Raw genomic sequence first — 25118 nt, 5'->3', positions numbered from 1 at the left:
GATGCTGAAACTGCTGTAGCTGAATAGATGAAATCTTCCATATCCCGAGAAATTGAAGGGTGGGCATATCCCGAGAAATTGAAGGGTGGGGGACATGGCCGGGAAAGAGGGTACAACTATCCCATAATTCTTGCTCAGTCGTGTGGCGTGGGCCGCGTGGCTATCTGTACGGAAAGCAAACCTTTCCTATTATAAATATAAAAAGACAAAAGAAAAATCTGAAAAAGAAATATAATTTCACTTATTCACAATGTCCACATTAATTAGACAATTAAAAGACCCACGCCTCAAGTCTGTCCAATGTCCCATTAACAATTTACCACTAAACTCACTTTGCTTTTACCCAATTGATATCATACGAGATAATGCAGAGACATCTGGCTCTGTTTGGCCATAAAAGGAATCTTATTTTTCCGGAACTAGCTAACTCTGGTAGCTAGGTCACAACCACAAACACAACCCTCTCTCTCTCTCTGGATCATTGCTGGCTTTGTAGCTGGTGTTGAGAGAAGTGTCAAGGGCACTATATACAAGGTAAAAACCCTTGAAACTAACAGTGTCCAATGGCCATCTAGCTCTCTCTCTCTCACTGACTGACTGCAATTTGCATATCACAGACTCAAAGTCACATAGTGAGCTTGGATTTGTAGCTAGCTAGCTAGCTAGCTAGGGTTTTCAGTCTTCTTTCCCCTTCTTTCTTTGATTCTAGGGTTGGTTTCTTCATTCTTGTCTTAATTTGGAAAGGTGCACATGACGGAGGCTGCCACTTTATGCTTTTTTTTTTATGTTAAACTTCTCTCTTACCAAAAAACCATCTTCTCTAGATAGTAGATATCACTTTTTCAACTCTCTAGCTTATAGATTTCCATTTACAGAAGTCCACTCTCTCTCTCTCTCTAGAATACCCATTTATCTCATATTTTGATTGATTTGGTCTCAAGAGTAATTTTCTATTCTTGTATCTTCTTCGGGTAGGTAAGCTCCTTTCCTATTTCACTATATATCTTTCAGTATTTCTCTTCTTCTTCTTCTTCTTCCATGTCAACAACTCCTTAATTTTCTCTTTTTTTGTTCCATTAATGGGTTGATTTATGTTTGTGATGGGTATATCTTTTTCCCTTTCTTTAATTAATTAGGTGCACATTTACTCAAATCTGAAATCTGTTGGATCTGATAGCATTGCATCGATCCTTAATTTTATGTGACACATATGGTGCATGGTTTGCAGATAGCTTTGAGTTAATTTTATGTAAGGGATTGGATTGGTTTGGATCAACATTTTCCCGGAAAATAAATGACGAGAAAGAAAATCCAGATCAAGAAGATCGACAACATAACGGCGAGGCAGGTGACATTTTCGAAGAGGAGGAGAGGGCTTTTCAAGAAGGCCGAGGAGCTCTCCATTCTCTGTGATGCTGAGATTGCTCTTATTGTCTTCTCTGCCACAGGAAAGCTCTTTGACTACTCCAGCTCAAGGTTAATTCCTCTCTTTTTAACATTGATAATTTTGAATATATATCAAAGTTAAACATTATGTTTTCTCTTTTTAACATTTAAGATGAGAAAGAGATTGAGAGCTTTTAAAAAAAATTAAATTAAATTGAATATTGAGCTGGTTAATTATTAATGTGTCAGTTTATAGTACAATTCGCGAGTCTATACTCTAATAGTTTTTTTGTGTGTAGCTGAATTATTCACATGTCTTGCATGTGCTAATTAGTACAAAGCTGCAAGAAATTATTAATTTTTTTTTTCCACTTTTCCACATTAAATACTATGCTTTGAATATATCTTCTCTTGATTACCCATTTCAATCAGATCACCATGAAATATGACAGCCTAAGGCCCTAAAGTCTATTAAAATAAAAAAGAATATATATAAGATTAATTGATTAAAGGAGTAATGGGACCATTTAATGAAGAAAAAGCTAGAGTACATGCTAATATAAAATTTAGAATTAAATTACATTCAAATGAAGGCAACAGAAGATTATAATTAACATTCTTAAAGATTCTTGGTCCTATAAAGAGATTACCAAATACTTAGAGCATTCAAGGTCTTTTCTATATTATACAAATTAAGTACACCAAGATATATAAGAAAATAGAAAAAAAAATTAATTCTTTTTTAATATTATTATTTTCAAAGAACACTTCAAAATAATGCTACATAAGATTCTAAAAGCCAACTCTATAAATCTATAGTAATTAGAAAGTAACCAAAGTATGTATGGGAACAATATCAATAAAAATAGGTACTAATTAAGATTCTATAGAATTACCAAAAAATACTCCACTAAGATTTCAGAACAAAAAATGTTAAGATTTGGCTCAAGAAAAAAAGTGTTATGATTGTTTGAGGTGACCTGACCGCTCAAACTCTTCAATGACTTAATTAAGGTGACAAAAATTAAACCTATAGATATTCCAAGTTAATTAATCAAAAAAAGGGATTTGAAGTAGGAAATATAATCCTTAATATCGATCACACTAATGATCTCATGATTAGATTTATTCAGCTATAAACCTATAAGTAAGATTCATACTATATGCATGTATACTATTTTCACTACATTTGATCTTAATTAGTTCATGTTAATTCATAGTAAGCGAAGTTGTGCTCGTATAGTGATAAGAAATTTGATTAATATATTGACCCTCAGACGTTTAAACGATTGCCTTCTACTCTCTCTCTCTCTCTCTCTAACATGCTGACCTATGTGTTTGAATCCAAACCTATAAAATTACAGCAATAGTTATTCCACAATATAAACTTTTATAAGAAAATTATAGTGAGATGCAATAAAAAGGCATTATTTCCTCTTTTGTCATCCCCCCAACATTTGATAAGACTGAACTATACATATATGGAGAGCAAACTATTCATTATATGGAATTGGGTAGGTGTCGTGTCTTGACAAGTCCCTCCACCTTCTATAGTTGGTTCCCCAACAAGAAATCTGATTACTGTAAATTATATATTATATATTTTAATTGATCATGTCCCAAGGAAGATTTGGACATCAAGAGGTATTGTCAAAAAAGAAGAAATACATAAGATCGAGACTTGGAAGCCAAGAGGAACTAAAGACCAAAAGAGGCTAATTCATGTTGTGGATGATAGGTCTAGTGATGAGATTTATGCAATGGCGTTTTCTGTGACAGCTAGCTAGTGGTAGTTCTTTCTTATTGGATGGTTAGATCTTGGAATGTGCATGCTCGTACCACGTGTCAGTATCCACATTGATAGTAGCACGAAACTTACAAGTCTTGTACACTCCTCATATAAGAAAAAAATAAAAATAATTAAAAACTTCACTAGCTTGTACGCTTATATGGGAAATGGTTTGAGTTGTGAAGCTATTGGTGGTGTTGTGAGAAGATTAAGATGTTTGATGGGGTTGTTAAAACTTAAAACACTACATGGTGTGCAATATGTTCCAAATGTAAGGAAGAGTTTGATTTCTTTATGTCATGCACTGAATTTTTAGGGTTATCCCCCGATTCTCAGCTAATTAAGGAAGAATTACTATAAGAAGTTATAAGATTAATGTACACAAACTAATAAAGACGTACAGTTTTAATTAAGTAGAGTACGTAGAGTTGCAGCCACACTTTTAGAGGTGAAAACCAAATGTTATGGATGGAATGCTAAGATACATGAGTAGAAAGTTGGATTTATGCAAGAGTTATCGTTGGGAAAAGCATTATGCGGGTTGGTTTTATTGAGAGAATTGTTAGAAAAGATAAGCAAGGACAGTACTCTAATGTATTATAAGGTGGAGTTAAGAAGGACGCAATTAGTGCCTTACTTCATTGCTAGAGACAGATCAAAATGATTTATTATTCAGACTCCTCCAAGAAATGGAGTTGAGAAGAAGTATTTTAAAAGAGCCAAAGCTTGGAACTTTGAAGAATTGTTCAAAAGGAGAAGATTACATTGGGTGAAAGTGGGTTAAAGAAGTTGGATGCAGCGCGCTTGAGAAAAATGGAGAAAAGTAGTACATGCATGATTTAATTGGCTAATGACAAAGGGTTAAACTCTCAAGGTTGATGAGTTAACCCTTCACAAGTTGTCTCATAGGGTGCACCCTTACCCATAAAGGAGTGCAAGAAGGGCGTGTACGTTGAGAGATCATACCCTTGGTATATATGATGTTTGATGTGAAAGTGGACAAAATTGAACTAATTAAGGTGGAGATTCAGTAGAGTCAGGTCCCAAATTCTTATTTGGTTTGGATTTTTCCTATTGTGGGTTTCCTATATATATATAATATGAATCTTTAGGAAAGTTTAATTTTTATTCCTTAAGTATCTCTTCAAACTTCTACTTGGTATTGGGTTTCCCTAAATCTATATAAAAGCTATTAGGGTAGGTGTGTTGGTGCAAGATTGTAAGGGTAATAAGAGTTTGAGTGGAAGAGAGTTGAGAGCTTTTAATGTTTTGGGGAGGTTGTAAGGTTGAGATCGAGTTGTGGAAAATCCTTATACTTATTGGTTTATAGTAGATTTTAAATCTTCATCTCTGATGAAATAATGAGTTAAGATTATGATAAGTTTAAGGTTCGATATTCTCTCTAAATAACTAAAAATATCCATCTCTCCCCAACAAAGGCCAAAATTTTCAAACAAAATAAATTTGTGTCTTTTGTATGTTTTTCTTTGTCTGCACTTTGACATTTCCTGTGTGGACATGTGGTTTATATGTTGTGTGAGTCTTTTTTCATAACAATCTTCTCTATTATCTTTCTCACCACCTCACCAACTGCTGTTTTTTATCTACTTCCTCTCTTGATGGCTTCATCAACTTGAATCAACTCAATCTCTGTAGTAGTGCATCCTTAATTAGGTCTTAATTAGTTGATGCACATGAGCTAACCATCTCAAATGACTTTTCTTAATAAACTAAGCACCCTTTGGATTTTGTAATGATGATATTTGGAATTGTTAAGACTTAGTGACGTGCTCACCAAGTAGTTAGAATTATCTATAACATCTTTATTGTATAAGCCCTATTATGTGAAGGCCCATGTAATACTTGTTTATAAAGGGTGTTTACCCCACGTAACAAATAATCAAGCATTCTAATTCACATGGTGTAAGAGCTTCTAGGTCTTTTTCTTCCCTCCCTCTTTTAAACCCTAGTCTATTTTTTCGTCTATCTCCACCTTAATTCGCCTCCTTTTCCTACCGGCTCTCCACCATGTCCTCAGCAACCGCCACTGCTCCCGTTACTGCCTCGTCCTTCTCACTTCTTCCGGCTTACAGAAAACAAAACTATCTTTTATGGGAGAACCTTATGAAGCCTTCTTGGTGGGTCATGATCTTTGGCAATATGTCGACAGATCTCTCTACACCACCTGCCACCCTTCCTCTTGGTGCCGATGCTTCTACTGGTTCCGCACCTACTTCGAATCCGGCTTATCTTTCCTGGTTTCAAAAGGATCAGCTGGTCCTAAGCTACATTACGTCAACCCTTTCCGAGTCCATCCTGGTCGTGACTGTGGGCCATTCCATAACCCAGGCCGTGTGGGAGTGCCTTCGGCAACATTTTGCGCAGCGTTCCATAGCCAATTCCGCTAATATCCGGTTTCAGCTCATGGCTATTACCAAGGGTACCAAGACGATCTCCGAATATCTTCATGAAGCCAAGACTCTTGTCGACTCTCTTGCCGTTATGAATGAGTCGGTTTCAAATGCTGACCTTGTCACTGCCATTCTACGTGGTCTTGGCTCTAATTATGGCATGATTGTCACGGCTATTATGAACTTCCCGCCTCTGCCTGGCTTTCCGAACCTTCGTGCTCGCTTTCTTACGTACGAATCTCAGCTTCTCAAGCCCACCGTTGATCCTTTTACTCAACAAAAAACCCTCTTCACCAATTCTCAACAGGCCCAGTCCTGTGGCTCCTCTATTCCTTCCTATTCAAGTGGTTATCAGTCGTCTGGGGCTGGTCGTGGTCGTGGACCCTCACGTGGCAGAGGTCATGGTTGTAGCTCTTGGTCAAACAAAGGGCATGGTGGTAATGGCTTGGGTCGCGGCAACTGGACTAGTGCGCCCGCTTATGGCTTCCATCTTGCAAACCCTTACGGTGGTTTTTCTTATTCTTCTGGCCCATTCTTTCCTCGAGGCCCTAGTCCTAAGTCTTGGTCCTAAGTCTTGGCCCATTCCTTCCTATTCTCATTTACGCATTTTTGAGTGTGCATGTTACCCATATTTGGGCTCTTATGTTAAGAATAAATTAATTTCTTGTTTAACAGAGTGTGTTTTCTTGGGTTATAATGTGCAACACAAAGGTTACAAGTGTTTGGATCCAGTGATGCAGCGGGTCTATATTTCTCGCCATGTCAAGTTCAATGTGGCGGATTTTCCCTTTGCTCATCTACCCATCCCCATCTTCGCCCAGCCCTCTTCAATTGCGGGCCTTCTCTGACGTTGATTGGGATGGCTGCCCTTACTCCCGCAGATCCACCACTGGTTATCTCATTTTTCTCGGGCCCAATCTTCTTTTATGGTGCTCTAAAAAGCAGCCCACTGTTTCTAGATCAAGCGTCGAATCAGAATATCGTTCTCTTGTTCACGCTTGCACTGAGACTGTGTGGCTCACTTATCTTCTGCATGAGTTGCATCAGTCCACTACATTTCCTGTTCTTCTCTTTTGTGACAGCTTAAGTGCTATTTACATGGCATGCAGCCAACCCTGTCTTCCATGCACGTACTCGCCACATTGAACTCGACTACCACTTCGTTTGTGTGAAAGTTGCTTATGGTAGTCATCGTGTCCAATATCTTCCTTCCATTGACCAGCCAGCTGATCTCCTCACCAAGGCCGTTGTTCAAGCCTCGCCATCTTCTTTTACAATCCAAACTCGTCACTCCAAGGCTGCCGAGTTTGAGGGGCGGGGGGGTGTTAAGCCTTAGCGACGTGCTCACCAAGTTGTTAAAATTATCTAGAACATCTTATATTGTATAAGCCCTATTATGTAAAGGCCCATGTAATACTTGTATATATATAAAGGGTGTTTAGCCCATGTAATAAATAATTAAGCATTCTAAATTCATAGGAATGAGACCGACCTAGAAAATGGATGATTTGAACTATGAAATTATATTGTATGGTGAGCTCAAAAAAGTAGTTACAAAATTAATATTTAAGCGCTCAACCACATAATTCTATTACTTTTTCATACATATATATTTATCAATTAACTTAAATAGCCATGCAAGCAAATGTTGAATGACAACCAATTTCTTTATATAGTTCAAAAGCGATCACAAATTGAAGAATACCTCTCTCTCAATTCAAGGCTTGAATAAGTAACATATAGTTCGATTTCGAAAATGCTTTGTATAGTTAATTGGATTGATTAAGTGAAGATGACATTCAATTCTTTTGTTGTGTAAAGCGTGCAACAAGTAATTGCAAGGCGTGGTCTGAATTCAGAAAATCTTGACAAGTTGGATCAACCATCTCTCGATTTGCAGGTATGATGCTAGCTATGTCTATATAGTAGTCCTATTTCTCTATAGCAATGACCGAATGACATATTTGCAATATAAATTAGTTTTCACCGATCCAAAATATGTTAAAAAATGAGAACATAACCATACATGCATACATGATTCCAGATGAACTCTTCTTTTCCCTAGCTTTGAGTATTATGTGTACCACCAAACAAAGCATAGTTCTCCAAACCATTTCCTTGTGGTGTTAAAAAAAATTTAACATTAATATGTGGTGTTAAATAAGTTTTAGATTTAATACTGAATTTGAATCCTTCAAAATCGGTTTACATCAATCTTAAATCAATAATAATAAGGAGAAAAAAGAGTATTAATCTTCTTACTTTCAGCGTTACCGGTAGAAACCTCTTAGTCACGACAAATAATAGTGTTGAAAATAGTAAAATTATAAAGTCAAAATGAACAGACCAAAATATAAGTGGTTCGAAAAATCTATAAGAAGTACCCAACTTTTGATTACACATGTTTCTTACTTTTTATTATTATTATTATTTTAAATTATATATAGTTGTAATGAGTGTAAACCATAAGATGTTATAATTGTGAGACACATGCATGTCTTTTTATTATTGAAATATTAGCTAGGTTAGGAGATTAGGGGGTTAGGAAAACAAATTTGTACAAGTAATTTTGGCTCAAGGGTTAGCCTTTAAACGGAATCTTGATCATATCCAAGTGTGTACTTAATTTTTGTAGTATGCATATACTAGAGATGATAATTATTATCCCAACTTTTAGTTACGATATTTTAGTTTCTTACATATTGTAAATAAATGATGTCTAAAGTAGACCTATAAATAAATAAATGACATCGAAATTCTCAAGTAAACCCATAAATAAATAAACTGCAACATCAGTTGAGATTTATAAAATTGCCTCTAGTACTACTCTTGATTAACTTCACCAATTTCCTTTTGTAGTTTCTTATCGATCAAGATGGTAATTCCATAGATCCTACCTACATTTAAAGTCATAACTAAATTTACATATATATACATATATATATATATATGGAGCTTCAAGTGTGGGATCTCATATTTATGGGATCCCAATGTATGGGAGATAACATTGTAGCAAGAAATACTTGAACCAACTATTAGTTGCCACATAGGAGATTAATAAATATAGTATATATATTAAGCCCTTAGGGTTAGCCCAAGTGGTGAGGGTGGGATAAGGGTTAGGATTAGACTAAGTTCATGGTTCAATTCCTTCCAATGTAACCAAAAAATAAATATAGTATATTAATACCCCAACTATTAATCTAAACTAGTCCAACAAAATATATATATAGTATATATTTCGACTCTCAATATCTGAAGATTCATTATTAATTACTTCTTAGTCTTACGATGACAAATGAGAACAATAACAAGATCCAAGATGTGCATGGGGGGTTTTTTCCTTTCCAAATTAACTAAAATGCATGGGGGGTAATTTCTTGCATGAAATTAATTTCTGAAGAACTTTCCTTCATGAAACTGAAATTAATTCCTTGTTGTATTCTCAGCTTGACAGCAGTACATACTCCATGTTGAGCAAGCAAATTGCAGAGAAGACGCACGAGCTCAGGTATTTATAACTGCATATATAATCACTGTTTAATAAAATTAGTTGCTGCGATTATTAAAAAACATTAATTAAGACTTTGAGCCACCAATATATTTATATATATGTATAACAGGCAGTTAATGGGAGAAGAACTCCAAGAACTAAACATACAAGAATTAATGCAACTAGAGAAACAGATCGAAGCAGGCTTGAAGCGTGTTTCAGATACAAAGGTTAATTAATTTAATTGTTTCTCTCAGTTAATTATAAAATTAGCTTGAATATATATGGCTTGAAGAAATTATATACTTTAATTATTTCAGGATGAAAGATTTCTGAAAGAGATCCGCTCTCTTAAGTGGAAGGTCAGAGAGGAAACTTTTCTTTCTTTCTATTAAGGCATTTTCATACCACTAATTTTCTTATCTATATAGATGACAAGAAAAAATAGTCTGAAATTTTAAACTTCTTAGCAGTTAGAATTTTTTTTTGCTGGCCCTTGCCATTTAGAAACTCTCCAAAAAAGAGTGGTGAATTTTTTTTTAATAAATTAATTTAGAGTAATAGCGCAGTAATAAATAGGTATATAACATTCATGCTAATCCAAACAAGATAGCAATATATCATAGTTAAACTCATATGTAGACAGAGTTCCAAGATAGTTGTTAATCATATATTATTCATAATCCTACAAGTAACAGTCTAGGATCATCTTTGCATTATGTCATTAATTACAACTAACCATGATTTAGATCATGAGATGCAAATGCATGTTTAATAAAGAACAATACAGTGCGTACCTTTTCTCCATGACAAAGCGCACCTGTCAAAGTTTAATACAGTGGACTTATCCCTAATTTGTAATTCTATTACCCATATCCTCATATTCTACTCACAGGTAGGCCTTAGATTGCAAGATGTCCTCTAATGGAAGTAGATAAGACTATCTCTTCCCCTCTAGCATATTCTTAAATCATATAACCTTCTATAAAAACTTGTATGCATACTTTTAGAAAATCGAACCCAAGGATAAAGAAATATGTATCCTACCATATGTAATTAGGGAGTCATAATACTCAAAATACATTAGAGTTTACATTCTTAATTCAAATCACTATGAATGCTAATGTAATGCATAGGTAGACTCCATAAAGGGAAATCTGTCCTCAATGAATAATTTATATATCATGCATATGCATTCAGGTTTTTAACAGTTCCATATATGCATGTTTAATTCATTGTACAAGTCATATAAGCATGCTTCACAATTTAACTAGTGCAAATAGGAAAAATTCACATTATAGCAATAATATGAAATAACGACTTGGATAACTCCAATTCCTTTTCGAGGCCAAAAGTATCACCTTACTCAATTTGAATTTCCGATTTTAATCCTATCTAGTTCACATACTTAAAATTATAAATTTACTTAAACAAAGTAGTGAAGCTAGGCTCCAAGATATCCTAATGTGTTTACATAGCAATTCCAGTTATGTAAATCCTATTGATTTAACTTATGTGTAATTATATCAAGTCAAGTCCAAAACCAGTAAGTTTCATTCCTTTTTAAAGCAAGTTGAAGTCATTAACAAATAACTAAAGGAAAAGTATTAAGACTGTCAAACCAGAACCATGTAATGTCTTATGCATGTTAACTTGGTATCTTACTGCAGGAAGGACATGAATTAAATTAAACCATCCAAACTCAATTCAACACTAGATATACAACACCAAAAACATTCACATTCACATGCACATATACATATACATATAGATATATCCAAATCATAAAGTTTAAGTGGACTAGCTCCTCTTACTTGAAATGTAGTTCTTGCCCTTGCTGTACTCCCAAGTAAGTTGATATCCTAGTTCAAGGTATAATGAAATCATAATTAGCCTTTGCAAATCAAACTTAGGGTCTTCTAGGGTTTAATGGTTTATTGGCTAAGTCAAGTTGCATATGAGTTCCCAAATCCATATGCATCCACTATCTGAGCTCATACAAGTTGTAAATCAAGCACTAAGACATTTTCCAAAGTTTAAAACCAAAACAAAAGTCAAAAAAATAAAAGAGGTATCTCACAGAAATCGATTTCAAGCTTTTAGTTCAAAAACTTGAGGTTTGGCAAGCCAAATCCTGATTTATTTGAAATAGGTTCCCTTATGCCTTTAGAACATCCTTAGGGATGAAATGTGACTTGCTCAACCCATGAGTGTAAGCCAGAAAGTTTTAAAATAAGGCTTTTCAGTTTTGTACCAAATCAGTTTCTTAAAAAGACCAAAAGAGCAGTGCTTGCTCTGCAATTTCTATAAAATTGTACAAAAATCATTTTAACAAGATTTTTCACAGAAAGTTAGTAGACATGTTAACACACATGTATAAAAATTTTCAGGGCAAATGAAATTGTGTAGATAGGGTTTTTTGAAGAGTAGAATCTCACAGTAGAAAACTGATTTTTGGCTAAACACTGTTCATATTGGTCAAATTTCTATTTGTGTGTATACTGGTCCAAATCAAGTGAAACCAATTGGAGAAGTTTTAAAATCATGTCTATGAACTACTGTAACAATTTCAAATTCAAATTCAAATTCCAAGCATAGAGAAATTTGTGCACAAAAACCTAACACTTTTTCAATGAAAATTTTGCAAAAACTAGCAGCATTGTAGAGTAACTTGTAAAATCTACCATAAATCCATAACAGGTTGGATTTAAGTGTCTCTTAACTCCAAATAAAGGTTAGGGTGTCTAGTTTCAAACCCTAGAATATCAAAACTTAAGATTTTCTAAAATAATACAGAATTCGAAAACAAGTAAGTGAGGTCAGAAGATAGAGAAGTTGCCAAACATGAATTAAAACATATAAACCTTTGAATTTCTTGGAATTCCATTAACCCTAACCACTTATCCAATACCAAACTCCAAAAAACTAACTCCTCGAGAACTCAAAGAACAGGATTAGGATTCTTACAAAAGCTTTCTTTGGAGAGCAATGTAGGCTGCACTTCTTCTCCTTCTAGCAAGTTGGTTCCCTCTTTCTTCAAGTCTCCTTCTTTCTTTTTTTTTTTTTTTTTTTTCTCTCTCTCTCTCTCTCTCTCTCTCTCTCTCTTTTTCGTTGCTTTCTGAATAAGTGTGAGAAAGTTTTGTTTGAAAGAGGGTCGGTTTATAAGGAGGAGGTTATAGTTGTTGGAGGGAAAACGAAGAGTCACCTCTTCAGTTTTCAGTTTTGGTGTGGGAAAGGGTTTAAGTGCCTTTCTGACATTTTTTTTTTTCCTGAGAGGCTTTTAATTGGCTTATTCAAACCCTCAAGGCCTACTGAGTTGGATAATTAGCCTACTAACAGGCCATTAACCATTCTAAGGCCATTACTTGCTTAGTCCTCTTAATTAAAACTCATCATTTTGTTTTCTCTTTTCTTTTCAAAAACCGAAATCACGCTCAACCTCAACCTAAATCATGATCACCATCCCATGCCAAGGTCACCCTCTCTTATCTCTTCTCCAAGTAACCTAGGGTTCTAGTCCTAGTCACTAGGGTTTAAGAGGTCAAACCCTTAACCCTTTGGTATTCCTTTTGTCATGCATAAGTGATAAGCATACAAATACATAAGTGTAATAATGCATTAAATCCGAAAATATTAACCAAGTGAATAAATCAAACTTTAATCCAATCTAGTTATAGTTAGCATAAGTGCACAACAAATAGCCAATTTATAGAGTAAAATAACTTTTCATTAAACTAGCTCGTGGATTAAAACCACACTTTGAGTTTCAAAATGTAGGAATTAGAACTAAACTAGTTAATTGATTTAGTAGAGCACCCTTAAACTAATATCATTAAAACTTGAGGTGCTACACGTGCAACCTCATCATTCACATGGGGAGGTAGAAAAATCCAAACATAGAGTGAGAAATATATAGGTACAGCCTCATCTTATACTTTGCAAACTAACAAAAAAGTAAAGAATGGAAATTTAAGGTTTTGAACCCTTGAGCTCTATAACTACTTATGAGATATCATATTATCGTATTAGACAACTGTTGAGCCGTAAAAACTGAAACTGTTAATTAAGAAACGAATGAATAATATATATCAAGTTAATCGTGCAATAATGATAGATGAATATGGCATATAGTAAATTAATAATTATATGACCAAATTCTGACAAAGGCTAAGGATTTACATCGAATAATTTGCATTTACATTGATTAATATTAGTTCATCTTCCAAATTTCTGTTTTTCTTGAAGACTTTTGTACATGGCTAATGTAAAGAGAGGGAGTCGCACTAAGCTAACAATTACTATAAGTGATGCCATCCATCTAATTAATTAATGACGACAAATAGACAAAAAAAAAGGAACTAACTACCTCATTCTGGACCTGATCAGAAAGTGTATTTTAACTTTGGGACTTATATATATATCTCATGTTTTGTTTTGCAGGTAGCCCAACTTGGGGAAGAGAACCATATATTGAAGCAGGTGCTGATCTGAATTAATTTGTTGAGTTCATTTATGGTATGAGCACCGTATGACATGTGATAAGATGTAACAATTTACAAATCGATATATTAGATGAAATTATGAAAAAATGAATCTGTTAAACTTTAAAAATTAAAATTGTATGTGATATTGATCCATAAAATTTTAATTCCTTCCTTGTATTCTTCTTTTCCAAATAGTGATGAATTTTGTCTTCTTGGCAGATGGCAATTACAAAGGCCCAAACATATGTACTTGAACAAGGCCAGTCATTGGAGTACTCAATCGCTGATGTGTGTCATTCAGCAGATCCTCCTCGAGACCATGACAGCTCTGACACTTCTCTCAAGTTGGGGTTAGTTTATTTCAGTTCTAATTAACACTTATGTTAATAGTGTACCCAATTTATTAACTTCAAATTTAATGGCTACAAAGTAGTCCAATCCATCGAAGAGTTCTTTCCTAAAGTTTTAATTTTTAAGCAATTAACTTGTCAATGTCATCAGTGACTAGATGGAAAGATACATGGTCCCTTCACAATATGCTGGCTTTGTTGTTATTGTTGTTGTACAGAGAGACTAGCTGCTAGCCCTGAATTTTCATCACTAATTTTGAAATGGAGCATATCTTATTGGGTATCTTTTTATAATGAGGTGGGTCCTATGTATTGTGAGTCTCATCTCATTGTGAGAGTATATTCTATAAAAGAATATCTCCTTGAGTTTGACTAGTGGAAATAGAGATTAATTATTAAATTAAATTTTATGAGTTCGGATTTTCTATCTTTTAGTGTTGATTTCTGCTTATTTTTTAGTGTCGATTTTGTACCTATATTTATAACTATGTTGTTTTAAACTTTCATTTAAAATACTAAACGATGTCTTTTTTTACATAAACATGAGATTACAGAAAAAAATAAAAAATTCCTATTTGCTGTTTTATGTTGCTGCCAAGCATTTGCCCATAAATGCATCCTTTTACGCCATACAGGTTGCCTTTTCCTAACTGAATATGCAGAGGTGGAGAGTTCATGAGGAGCAAATAATTGATTGCATCCCATGCATCGATCTCTTCTAGAAGAAGACGTACATGTCTCGCAGAAGTATATATAATCCAAAACCAAGCTTACAGTGTTGAATACAAGTCGTGATAGGTCCATCATTTTGCAAGTTGATTAACCTAAACGCCAGTAGTACTATATTTGCATATTGATATACTTTCCACTTTCCAGGCTAAGTATGTATAATATAGAGGACTTAAGCTCTGCCCTATTTGTGTAATACATGCATTACACAATGTTAGAGATTGTGGAGCTTACATATATGTACCTGTGCTTCTTAATAAGCAAAACAATGAGAAGATGCATTACCCTAGCTTGTAAAGCTGGAGAGAATTAGTAATTCCTATATGCACTTGGGCAAATTTGTTAATGCATGCAACATGCATATGTAGTGTTAGAATTTTCTGTACGTGTGCTGGGCTTCTACTTATCTATAAACTAACTCCTTTCCACGTGCTCCCACATGTTTCAATTGACATTTTCTGTTGTCATGTATTTTTTTACATTTTATCTGAATTTTCGTTTAGATCCATATTTTATTTGTGTTTTTATCTAATTAAGTAGTGAGAGAAGTTATAAATGTGAAGTGGGAGAGTGTAGATCGATAATTATTGTAGATATAAAATATGGTTAGTAGAGATCGATGAACTGATGATCATAATGTAGGCAATTTGTTTAAATTTTAAATTTTGTGCAATTTTTTTTTTATAGTTTTAATCCTTATTTCATTAACTTTATTGTAGCTTTTTTGAGTGGGAGAGCATTTCTTGACATATTGAAAGTTTTACCAAACTAACATGTTCTCTCTATACATAAAAAAGAAATGAGAAATTCTATATGCCCAAACAATCTAATCCGATCGAACATCATTTAGTCATAAGTTCATAACATCCGCACCCTACTCTCAAAAATCCTGCATTTCCTCAGTACATTTACTACCCAACATTTAAAAATAGATATCCTTTTATATGAGGAAAAATCATAAGGCCCAAGCAGAAGGTGGGCCAGCAGGGAAGAAAAAAAATTTGATGCGGTCCACTTTAATATGCAGGGTATACTCAATGTGTTCGGCCCAACTTTCCAAGATGATTTTATTTATCAAACCTTAATATAAAAATTGACAATCTTACTCTTTTTGAAATTGGTAACACCAATTTTACTCCATATAATTATATTATATTTTAAATGGGGTTCTATGTTTAAAGATATATGGCCTCAAATATGGGGACTTGAAACTGTCCTGTTTTTCCACAGTTTTAACTTGCATTTCAATATGTTTTCATGCATTTCTATTAATACTTCAAAACTGTTTCTAAGACTCCGAGATCAATATATACAACCTAGTTAATTTTCTATAATAAATCCGGAAAACGTACTGATTTTGACATTCAAGTTTTTACACCAGTTCTAATCCAATTTGCTAATCAAGCTAACTTAACTTAGCACCATCTCGCACTCTACAGGACAAACTTCTTGTAGGCTGAACACACGTACTCCAACACTTGCCTCTCATGTGACTACACAAGCAGCTCGATGCGTTCCTATATAATAGTTCTCTTGTTTTACACACACAAATATAAGGAAGAGATGAATGAACATGGTTTCTACACTTGCTACGTACCGGTGGTTTCATGCACCGGAAGGTTTACCGGCGGTTCCTTTAATGTGCCGCTACCCAACTACCGCTACTGCCCTGTTTTCTAGTAGTGTCACTAAAAGTCCAAACCTAACTTATAGTTTCCCAGAGTCATAAGATAGATGCAATATATATGCATGTATAAAGCATAAAACCATAATATGCTTTAGGTAAAAACAATATTGCTTCCCAAACCAAAGGGTATAAGTTCAAAGTTTCATTCATTTTTCTTTTTTTATTAAAATAATTATATATAATAACTTAAAATACAAAACAAATTAAATGTATCCCATAAAAATCATGTAAATAACTTATTAGCACTAGATGCATATTTTTAAAATTCTAGGTACTCAAATAAGATGTATGAATTGGGTGGGTTTATTCCGATAAAATGGTACATTCCAAAACTATTTGGGCGCATGCAGTGATTTGTGTGGTGTGATACTTGCTTCATGCATGTTTGCCTTTGCAATTATAATTTGTTAGATCATCATGTTTCACCTAAGCAGTAGGTATATATAGCAGAACCAATTGAAATTTTTTATTTATGAATTGTAACATTTCCATCATCTGTTTGACATTTCAAAATTAAAAAAATCAAAAGTAGGAGCAACAAATGCATTATATATAAAATCATGGATTTTCAACCTGATGTTTTCTTAATCTTCCCGAATGCCCGTGAACATATATTGACACCCCATTCTCATTTTTAAGCGAAGAATGTTTCGTAATTGCTCATGGTACTTGGGATCATATGGTACTGCTTGCCCATTAACAAAAGGCTCTCCTCCATAATCTCTGTTCTTAGCATCCCAGTAAGAATCAGGAACCACCCCCAGGACTCTAGGCAAGTCTTTGATTTTGTTCGTAACTTGTTCAGATACAAGTGCCCCAAATGCATAATAGTACATGGTCGAAACCGAGTACATCTTCATTCTTGCTTCTTCCTCGCTTCCCACGACCATGGCTAGGGTTTTGATGTAGCTGTCGATGATGTCATCCCTACTGGCATCACCCTCTGGCGGCTTCATGACGACCAGCCAGTGCTCGAAGTCGCGTCCATCATCGAGGTGGGTCGTCTCCTTGCTGGGAATTAGTCACTAAGCACTTGACGGCTGCCTGAGAGACGCAACTGCCGGATGCAATGACTCCGGTCAGGGGGAGGAGGCGGTGGATGATAGAGAAAGAGAGAGAGTGGAGCGCCGAGAGTGGGCTGTGGACATGGAAGCGGTGGTGGAGAGAGAGCGAGAGAGGAAAGGAGGCTAAACCTTTTGTTTTGGGAAGAGAGCGAGAGAAGATCAAATGGGTCACCATGGTTGATCTCGAAGAGGGTTTAGGAGAGGTCTGTGATATATAAACCCTAGAGCGGCAGAGGAGATAAGGGTTTAGGGTTTTTGCGGACATTTTGTAGTAGTGTCGATGTTATATATGATTAATATAGGAGAAAAATTATTATATATGACTGTAACACGGGGGCGATGTGAACAATCTATTAAAATTATAACATGTTTACAATTATTAAATTTAAATATAGTTGGGAATGCGATTTTTGCACTACAACAAAAAAGTGAATAGACGAAGAATTTTAACCGTTGTCTATTCGGCTACTTTACTGTTGTCTAATCGACCGACGTTTATTGGGGTATAATAAGACAACATTTTTTTTCCGTTGTTTAGATGACATTAATTAACACAATAGTTTTGCGCGTAAAATTGTTGTATATACACCCTTCAAAACCAATGATTTAGAAAAAACTGTTGTTGAGTGCTTATCTAGATATCAGTTTATATATAATAGCCGATGTGTAACAATGGGTTAGACAATGGTTACGTTTATTAATGTTTGTATTTTACAATTATTTTAGATAGAAACATAAGCTAAAATACCCCTTAAGAAGATAGTGATTTTTAAAAAACAGTTGTGTGTGATATTAATTAATTAACACGGTGTTTACATGTCTATAATTCTTTCGTACAACAGTTATTTTTTGTAAATTGTTGCATGAAGTCATTCAACACAACGATTATTTTTGTCTATAATGCTTTGATACATCGGTTATTTATGTAAATTATTGCATGAAGTCATTCAGTATGCATGAGAAATAATCCATAATATTATCAACCTTTTTAATTCAGAAAGTCAGAATGTATCAAAGAAATACAATATTTATATTACTCTTCTCTCACAAAATAAAATGCAACCTAAAAAACGGTATATAACTAATACAATAGCTTGAAGACTTGAAAGAAATGGGGCTCTCAGTTTTATTCACTACTTGGTAATCGGCCATTTCTTAACAGACCTGTTTCATGTGCGTTAGTCTCGTTACTTCCCGCTAAAGACCTGTTCCAAATCCCACATGCTCAAAACCAGATCACACACTCTCTCTCTCTCTCTCTCTCTCTCTCTCTCTCTTTTTCTCCATCTCATCTCATCCCATCTCATCTCATCCCATCTCTCTCTCCCTTCCACTTCTCAATCCCTATTACTTTGATTCTCTCTCAAGAGATCTCATTTGTTTCTGAAAGTAGGCCGTTGCTTGCTTTTTCTTTGCTGCCATGGATGAAGAGTATGACGTCATAGTTCTCGGGACGGGTCTCAAGGAATGCATTCTTAGTGGCCTTCTCTCCGTTGATGGCCTCAAAGTAACTCAATGCTTCATTTTCATTCCTTCTTGCATTATTTTCTAAATTAATTCTATTTTAACAAGTATATATATAATTGGGAGGTTGTCTCTCTATTTTTGATTTGATAGTTAACTAGACAGATATGTCCGGAGCTCACCCCTCTACTGAGATTGTTCAATTTGATTTTATTTTTTTTAATTGTGCATTGTTTCCCTGTTTCTTTTTTTAATCTTCATTTCTAAGCCTCATGGTGCATGGCTTAAATGAAAATATGATCCAAGATAGAAAAGAATGGAGTTTTGAATTCATGTAGAGCAAGTCCAATTAAGTTAGAACAAGGTTTTTATTTAGAGTATGCTAAATGTACCACATTGGCTGACCACATTGTTGATCACTGACCACATTACATACTGATCACATCTCGAAGACCCATTCACCGACGTGGGTTCCACCTCAGATACAAATAGTTTTATTTTTGTCAATGTTGTCATTGTACTTCAAATCATGGTTTGCATTTAATTCACTATCAATTGTGCACGTTCAAGTTCAACACACTTGTTGAATTTTTATCCTCTCTTTGTCTTAGCTATCCTTACACATTTCTTGATCTTCTTCTTTATAGGGATCTTCTTTTCTTTCTATTTTTATTTGGGGGAGAGAGGACCGAACTTGTGCACATTATGAGTAATTCTATGGCCCTTCCAACTGGGCTACCTTACAACTACCTTTTTAGGGATCTTTATGCTTGCCCATTTTTTTAGGGTGACAATTTTCACATTCCAAATTTGTACATTCGGACTTCTCTAAGTATTTTTATGCTCTGGTAATTGACTAAATAAAAGGAGAATGAAAGCTTAGATTTAAGGGGAGTGCAAATGCATAAAATAGGAGTGTGAAAATTGCAACCCTTGTTTTTTTTTCAAATATGTTGCTTTCTATTTGCTTTTACGAATTGAATGTAGCCCCCCTGCTCCAGCGGATGGTTAATCTTGAAACAGGTTTTGCATATGGACAGAAATGACTACTATGGAGGAGCATCAACCTCTCTTAACCTTACACAGGTACTTACTCCTTTCATATTTGATTCAGAAACATAGGTAACTTTGTGTCCATCTGATACTAAACCTCACAAGAAATTGTTGAAAAGAGTTTATCATCTTTCAAACTTTATATTAATTGTTGCTTTATAGCTTTGGAAGCGTTTTAAGGGAGAAGACAAGCCTCCAGAACCTTTGGGCTCTAGCAGGGAGTACAATGCTGACATGATACCAAAGGTATTTAGAGTTTATTTTGTTCATTGTATATTAGCGAAAACACATCCCTACATACAATTTTCTATAATGCTTTAAAGTGCATTACTTCAAAAGAAAAGAAAAATAAAATATGAAACTAGATATGAAAAACTAAGCAAAAAAGCAAAAAAAGAGAAAAATATGAAAACTAGAAATTTTGCATATCAAAGAAAGAATAGAATGGTTTTTAAATAAGAAACTTGAAGAAACTCTTGGTTAGTAATTATATAGTAACATATCAATTTAACAATGACTCATTTGTAATTTTCGCCTTAGACCTCATTTTGTATCAGTTTGTGTTTGGTCGAATTTTGTTTTATCTATTCTAAGATCACTGCTCTGTTTCCATTTCTTCTGGTAGTTCATGATGGCCAATGGTGCTTTGGTCCGTGTCCTGATCCACACAAATGTGACCAAGTATCTAAACTTTAAGGCTGTTGATGGTAGCTTTGTGTATAACAAAAAAAAGGTACATAGATATGATATATGACTACACAATAGGAATTTATTCAGAGTTGCTAATATCAAATTAAATCTCTTACATTCAAGAATTCATCTTACATTTCTAAGTGTAAGCTTATTAAATATTGTTGTTTTTAGATCTATAAAGTTCCAGCAACCGATGTTGAAGCACTAAAATCTCCATTGATGGGACTGTTTGAGAAGCGCCGTGCTCGGAAGTTCTTCATTTATGTTCAAGACTTTGAAGAGAGTGATCCCAAATCTCATGAAGGGCTGGATTTGCACAAAGTTACAGCAAGAGAGCTTATCACGTATACTTACTGTCCCCATATTCATTTTTTTTTCCCTCGCTTTACATTTAGTCTACTCAAGATCATATGAAAACACTTGCATTGGTACTAATTTTTATAATAAATGTCTGTGTGGTTTCACTTTAGTTGTTTCCTCTCTGTTTTCCTCTCTACTTTTAGTTAATTAGTGACAAAATACATGTCACATTGTCAAACTCTAGATTTTATCTGCTCTCACTACTGTCCTGCCTTGTTTCTTTCTTTGTACCATCAACTTTGGTCATGCAGAAAAGTGCTCTTGCACGTAATATATTGCAGCCAGGAAAAAAGTGTGCTGTTTTAATGTCAATTTTACATTTGATTGCTCACTCCATCCAACAACATTAATTTAGATGGCTAATGTGATGGTTGTAGGAAATATGGGCTAGAAGACGATACAATCGACTTTATTGGTCATGCCTTGGCACTTCATATTGATGATTCTTACTTGGATGAGCCAGCCATGGAGTTTGTGAAGAAAATGAAGGTTCAACCATGTTCTGCTATATCTTGTGTAGTGGCATGTTCTGCTATATATTGATTGGTATTCTGATTCTTTTGTTAGTCATTGTCATCATGTGGATTTCTATTATATGGCCTATTCATCATATTAGCTTATGAAAGCTGCCTCTAGCTAGTGCCAATAGCATATTTGTTCATGTGCATATCTGTAATTTGAATAGGAGTTAAGCCAACCTTGTCATACTCGATCTGTTGCTTTTTTCTTGAAGACTGACACACACTGTGGAGCTTTTAATGATAGTTACCTTAAATTTAAAAAGTAAGAAGAGAAAGACATATTTTGATTGGAGATATAAGCTTGGTCGTGCTAGTTATTCTCTTAAAGTATTTTCTTTGTCCCCTTTTTTTGCATGGTCACTTGATAATTTTTATATAATTATATAGCATTTCTTTTGTAAAGCTCTATGCAGAATCTTTGGCCCGTTTCCAAGGGGGATCACCTTATATCTATCCACTGTATGGACTGGGAGAGTTGCCTCAGGTCTGTTTCTATCTGTAACTATGTGTGTACATACTAAAATTAGTTGCCTTTCTGAGCTTGTTGTATATTGCAGGCCTTTGCACGCTTAAGTGCAGTTTACGGTGGAACTTACATGCTCAACAAGCCGGACTGTACGGTAAAGTAGTCCATATTATTATGGTATCCTTTTTATATATCCATGTAGTTTGTGTATGGTGTGCAACATTGTGATGCTTGCACCTAGATCCTTGTGGCTTTCCCTAGGTGCATGCTCAAGAAAAATGCCTTGGTGCTCATTCTTTTATAACCTCCAAATGCAAGCTGCTCATTAATTAAGCATACTTCTTATGTCTCCATCTCCATGACATATCCAATGTCTGAAATATCATTCTAACGTAACATGGGGAGGGATTTTGCCCGTTATGTCAGCATGAGACTATAATTATGGTACCAATTTCTCAGGCAACAGACTATCTGGTGGGATTAAGTTCTGATACTTTTTTCTGCAATTGCCTCTTAAAGCTGGAGTCTAAGACAGTTCTCTATATCTCCTCCAAATGCTTTTCACCTTTTTTAAGGTTCATCGAACAACAAGAAGAAACAAGGAGAATCAATTTCCCTTTTAAGAAATTTTCACTACAGCTTAAATTTCATATATTAGATTTGTTGATAATACTTATTATATTTTGTATTATAGGTGAAATTTGATGATAGTGGGAAAGCTATTGGTGTGACCTCAGAAGGAGAAACTGCTAAATGCAAGAAAGTTGTTTGTGATCCATCATATTTGCCTGATAAGGTATCCTTTCTCAAAAATATGAACATTTTGGGCTCCACCCATCTCCTACCTTGTGATCAATAATGTTCTAAGTTAAAGCTTCTCCAAATGATTGATGGTATGCAACATCTGTCTAGTCTGGAATATCTTGAGCTTTACCCATAACGTTTTTTCTGTCACTATTGTCAACAGGTAAAGAAAGTTGGAAAAGTTGCTCGTGCTATATGTATAATGAGCCATCCTATTCCAGAAACCAATGATTCTCACTCGGCCCAGGTTATTCTGCCACAGAAGCAACTTGGTCGTAAATCAGATATGTGCGTGACTACTAAACACATTTCTTGTAGTGTGTTCAACAATGCATTCAAGATTAATAAACTTTTAATATGTATGCATTCAGTTGCCGATGAAATTAAGATACTAATTATGTGCTCTTGAGCAACACTGGGCACTTTGGTCTTGGTAGCTCTCCACCTAACTTTCTCCATCTATGATTTAGCATACAAGAGGGATTGCTTTAGAGCAAGGATTCCTCAGAGTCATTATGTTGAAGCGTTGTTCGTGATTAATACAAAATGTACTTCAAAGTAGGTACTGAAAACTAACAATAGATAGAAGCTTCTGCTCTTGGCCATGTTTGAATGGTTTTTACTGCTTTACTCTCATAAATTAAGTGAATAAGATGGTAATTCCTCTGGCAAGGAAAAAAGTATTAAACAATCCAGTGTGAATGGTTTTTACTGCTTTATGTGCTTGTTTTATGTGCTTTGTTAAGATCATAATCTGGATCAAAAAATAGGAAATGAAAACGAGCATATGATCGATGATACTTACAGATCTGGTTACGTTCATAATGTGTACCTTGTTACTACTATTTTGCTGCAGGTACCTATTCTGTTGCTCCTATGCTCACAATGTAGCTCCAAAAGAAAAATTCATTGCTTTTGTTTCGACAGAAGCAGAGACTGATAATCCTGAGGTTGAATTAAAGCCTGGCATTGATCTTCTTGGTCCTGTAGATGAGATCTTCTACGATACTTATGACAGATACATACCCACTAACGACCATCAAGCTGACAGTTGCTACATATCTGCTGTAAGTAGCTATAACTATGCCTTGTTAACCACCATGTTTTTTTTACTAACTGATTGACTTTTTCTTTTTTGTTTGAGGCAAATGTGTCAATTTACCTTCTTTCTCCCTTAGCAAGCTAGGACAGGACTTTTAACCTTTGAATTAAAAGGAGATACAAAAATTTCCAAGTTACAATAATGGCATTCGTGTATTTGGTGTAGGCTGTGTAGCTTGTCTTTAGAAAGTGGTGAATCAAATTAAGATTTGATCGGTATATGCACTCAACCTAATTAAAGGGTTTTCTTCATCTGTGATTTGGAAAAAATGTCATGTCAGTACTCCCTATTCATATAAGTAGCTCAATTGCTCAAACAAGAACTTTCTACCATTAGAGTCTTCTTTATAATGCTTCTTTTCAATGGAGAATTCTATCAGTTTTGAGTGTTGAATTACTTGCAGAGTTATGATGCAACTACTCACTTTGAGTCCACAGTACAAGATGTGCTAGCCATGTACACTAAGATTACTGGAAAGGTAACCTTTTAGTACCTTTTGCAGTGAATTAAATTACTTATATCAACTTTAGAGAATGACAGAATATAGGGGCAATGAGCAATTTACTTGTGGGAGTATTACTTTAGCATTTATTTCACATTTGTTAAATTAAGTTTGAAACTCTTTTCATTAATGATTGTTCTATTTTTTCAATAATTCAGGCTCTTGATCTTTCTGTGGATCTAAGTGCTGCAAGTGCTGCTTCTGAAGAATAAGATCCTTCCAATGTCTTCTTCACAAGCTGCAATCTGTTAGCAAGATTGCCACTTGCTCTTTTAGATTACAATGTTCTAAGTTCTTGTCAAAAAGCTCAGAATTTCATATATATTATTGTTTTAAATGGATTTTTTAATTTCAAAATTGTGGGTGGGATCTTATTTGGCTAGCTATTTTTTATCGGATTATAACTCGCAAACATTTTCCTTTTGTATCTGAAATTTATTTGCTATTCTGTGTTATGATTTCTTTTTTTTTTTTTTTTGGCCAAGGATGTGTTATGATTTCTTTACTAGCTGAAAATTGTTGGAAAAAAATAGGGTCTAATTGGCCTAGATTCTTTATGGCTAGAAGCCTAGAACAAGGGGAGATCCAGAATTATGGATACTAGCCACTGTAAAATTGTAGGTTACTCTGTGATGCTTCGCGGGGCTTCTAACTTCAGTGACAGAACACTTTACAGTTCACATTCATGCCAGGAGTTCGAGTATTGCCCTTCCCTCCCCTGAATAACAAAAAATGCCTATTCTATAGTTTAAGAGTACTG

At 34.7% G+C, this 25118-nt stretch overlaps 2 protein-coding genes and 1 pseudogene across 3 annotated transcripts; 2 read left to right on the top strand and 1 right to left on the bottom strand.

The window, feature by feature from the left end:
- The first annotated feature begins 367 nt into the window (after nt 1–367).
- Nucleotides 368–15090, top strand: LOC147277237 (MADS-box protein JOINTLESS-like). 2 transcript variants are annotated; one of them, XM_086255143.1, is made up of 9 exons: nt 368–534; nt 1229–1476; nt 7408–7486; nt 9036–9097; nt 9210–9309; nt 9400–9441; nt 13520–13558; nt 13783–13913; nt 14549–15090. In XM_086255143.1, the coding sequence occupies exons 2-9, from the start codon at nt 1295–1297 to the stop codon at nt 14565–14567; spliced, it is 654 nt and encodes a 217-aa protein (XP_086111269.1). In that variant the 5' UTR covers nt 368–534; nt 1229–1294; the 3' UTR covers nt 14568–15090. The 2 variants fall into 2 exon arrangements, with proteins under 2 accessions (XP_086111269.1, XP_086111270.1); XM_086255144.1 differs by lacking the exon at nt 368–534 and adding an exon at nt 592–975.
- A 1823-nt stretch (nt 15091–16913) lies between these two features.
- Nucleotides 16914–17568, bottom strand: LOC147277236 (multiple organellar RNA editing factor 8, chloroplastic/mitochondrial-like; annotated as a pseudogene).
- Nucleotides 17569–18765: 1197 nt separating this feature from the next.
- On the top strand, nt 18766–24570 carry LOC147277235 (guanosine nucleotide diphosphate dissociation inhibitor At5g09550). Its single transcript, XM_086255139.1, has 13 exons — nt 18766–18900; nt 19881–19943; nt 20073–20156; nt 20536–20643; nt 20775–20947; nt 21341–21452; nt 21888–21968; nt 22042–22104; nt 22645–22746; nt 22918–23042; nt 23611–23821; nt 24260–24334; nt 24517–24570. Exons 1-13 carry the CDS (start codon nt 18814–18816, stop codon nt 24568–24570), a joined length of 1338 nt encoding a protein of 445 aa, XP_086111265.1. The 5' UTR covers nt 18766–18813.
- The last annotated feature ends 548 nt before the right edge of the window (nt 24571–25118 follow it).

The sequence above is a fragment of the Dryas octopetala genome, chromosome 8 (genome assembly GCF_963921425.1).
Source record: "Dryas octopetala chromosome 8, drDryOcto1.1, whole genome shotgun sequence".
NCBI classification, from domain to species: Eukaryota; Viridiplantae; Streptophyta; class Magnoliopsida; order Rosales; family Rosaceae; genus Dryas; species Dryas octopetala.
The sequence above is the reverse complement of the archived record's forward strand: the minus strand, read 5'-3'. Positions and strand labels throughout refer to the sequence as shown.

Bases quoted from the DNA above. Each gene is read 5' to 3' on its own strand.
- LOC147277237 (XM_086255143.1), top strand. From the start codon at position 1,295: ATGACGAGAAAGAAAATCCAGATCAAGAAGATCGACAACATAACGGCG. The intron at 1,477-7,407 runs GTTAATTCCTCT...TGTTGTGTAAAG, and splicing joins TTTGACTACTCCAGCTCAAG to CGTGCAACAAGTAATTGCAA. The intron at 9,310-9,399 runs GTTAATTAATTT...TAATTATTTCAG, and splicing joins AGCGTGTTTCAGATACAAAG to GATGAAAGATTTCTGAAAGA.
- LOC147277235 (XM_086255139.1), top strand. From the start codon at position 18,814: ATGGATGAAGAGTATGACGTCATAGTTCTCGGGACGGGTCTCAAGGAA. The intron at 19,944-20,072 runs GTACTTACTCCT...GTTGCTTTATAG, and splicing joins CCTCTCTTAACCTTACACAG to CTTTGGAAGCGTTTTAAGGG. The intron at 23,822-24,259 runs GTAAGTAGCTAT...AATTACTTGCAG, and splicing joins ACAGTTGCTACATATCTGCT to AGTTATGATGCAACTACTCA.